The sequence below is a fragment of the Mizuhopecten yessoensis genome, unplaced genomic scaffold (genome assembly GCF_002113885.1).
Source record: "Mizuhopecten yessoensis strain PY_sf001 unplaced genomic scaffold, ASM211388v2 hete_35963268, whole genome shotgun sequence".
NCBI classification, from domain to species: Eukaryota; Metazoa; Mollusca; class Bivalvia; order Pectinida; family Pectinidae; genus Mizuhopecten; species Mizuhopecten yessoensis.
The window spans coordinates 128-1,513 of record NW_018481739.1 but is presented as its reverse complement, the minus strand read 5'-3'; the positions used below and the strand labels follow the sequence as shown (position 1 = coordinate 1,513).

At 39.2% G+C, this 1,386-nt stretch overlaps 1 protein-coding gene across 1 annotated transcript; it reads right to left on the bottom strand.

The window, feature by feature from the left end:
* Positions 1–8: 8 nt before the first annotated feature.
* LOC110444034 (glutamate receptor 4-like) lies at positions 9–1,006 on the bottom strand (the record flags this gene model as incomplete). Its single annotated transcript, XM_021488467.1, has 2 exons — positions 691–1,006; positions 9–181 (listed from the first exon to the last, which is right to left on the bottom strand). Coding segments are annotated over exons 1-2 (489 nt in total), but the record flags the coding sequence as incomplete, so codon positions are not given.
* Positions 1,007–1,386: the final 380 nt, after the last annotated feature.

The window sequence follows — 1,386 nt, the reverse complement described above, 5'->3', positions numbered from 1 at the left end:
ATATTTACCAAGGATTGACTTGCAAGGCGCTGCATGGTCTTGATGCGAACGTCGATCTGCTTGAGAGTGAGAAAAGCAGCAAGGTTAGCCGTGTATGCTGCAGTAATGATCAGGGTACAGAACCAGAAGAACGCCACAATGGTCCTCATGGATGTAGTCTGAGGCGAGAACTCGGTAGCACCTGCAAAACAAATGATGAAAGCTTTATGTAAGTAAAAACTTGCACGCATAACTTTCAATACTGAAACTTGATAAGAAAATTGAAATGTTCATTTGTCAGATATTGTAATAATCTGACACAGCGTTTCAGATTTAAGGGATATGCAAGTGATTTAAATTGTTCATGCTTTCAGTAACGACACTTGAAAGAAAAATACCACTTCATGTTAATTGTTCATAAATTAGATATCGCATTAGTATTACATACAGCGATGCGAAGTCGTAAATCCGGGCATACCAACAAAAATTAAAATCACTCAGATCGGGTTACATTGTTTGCTATTTGATGCTCTGTTGTATGTTGTTTTATGAATTATGTCATCATGAATTTGTAATATTATTAACAGACAATCAAAGACGATCGAATGGAGTAATAGGAGTTTCAAATGTTTCCCATCTCCAATGAGTTCCATGTACTACCTAACGGAAAATAAATCAGCAGCATTTCTAAAATATGCATGTATATATTACCTTGTAAGATGACGTTCAGAGAATACCACATGCTCTCCTTGAGATCAAACTTCTGCTCAGCCGTTCGCTGAGTAGTGTCGTACTTCGTCATGAGGAACAGAGACAAACCCACGATCAGGAAGAAGACCACTATCATGAACCAGAGGCCTATGTCGAAGGGCCAAAGGAACTGGAAGAAGGTGGGCTGTAGAGGCGGTCTCTTCAGCAGCATGCTAACAGAAGAGGACAGGATGGTGTTGGAGAAGGAGATCCGCGCCACCCGCTTCGACTTCACTACCAGGTCACCTATCGCTATGGCGGCATCCTGGTAAATCATGATTGTCATATTATTGTTTAACAATTTATTTAGACTCTGTGCATTAAAAAATAATATTGGCATAACTCAAATAAATGGACAACTGTAAAGGCCTATTCAGAATTGTAAATTCATTTATCTGATATCCTAACAATTAAAGAATACTGATGACTCGTTTGTCTTGTACCATCGTTAGCATACTTTCTTTACTAGTTCTGAATAAGTAAATCTTTAATCGCCGTTTCTGTATAGGACTTGCTTATCCCTTCATGTAGGGGATGTCCTCCCACGTTTTGACTTGAACTTGCCTGACCTTTAGTATGTCGAACATATCCTCCCACTGTCAGTCTTTTACTTGGACAACTATTCGTTTGTCAATTGTATCCTCAACTCTGTCTCGG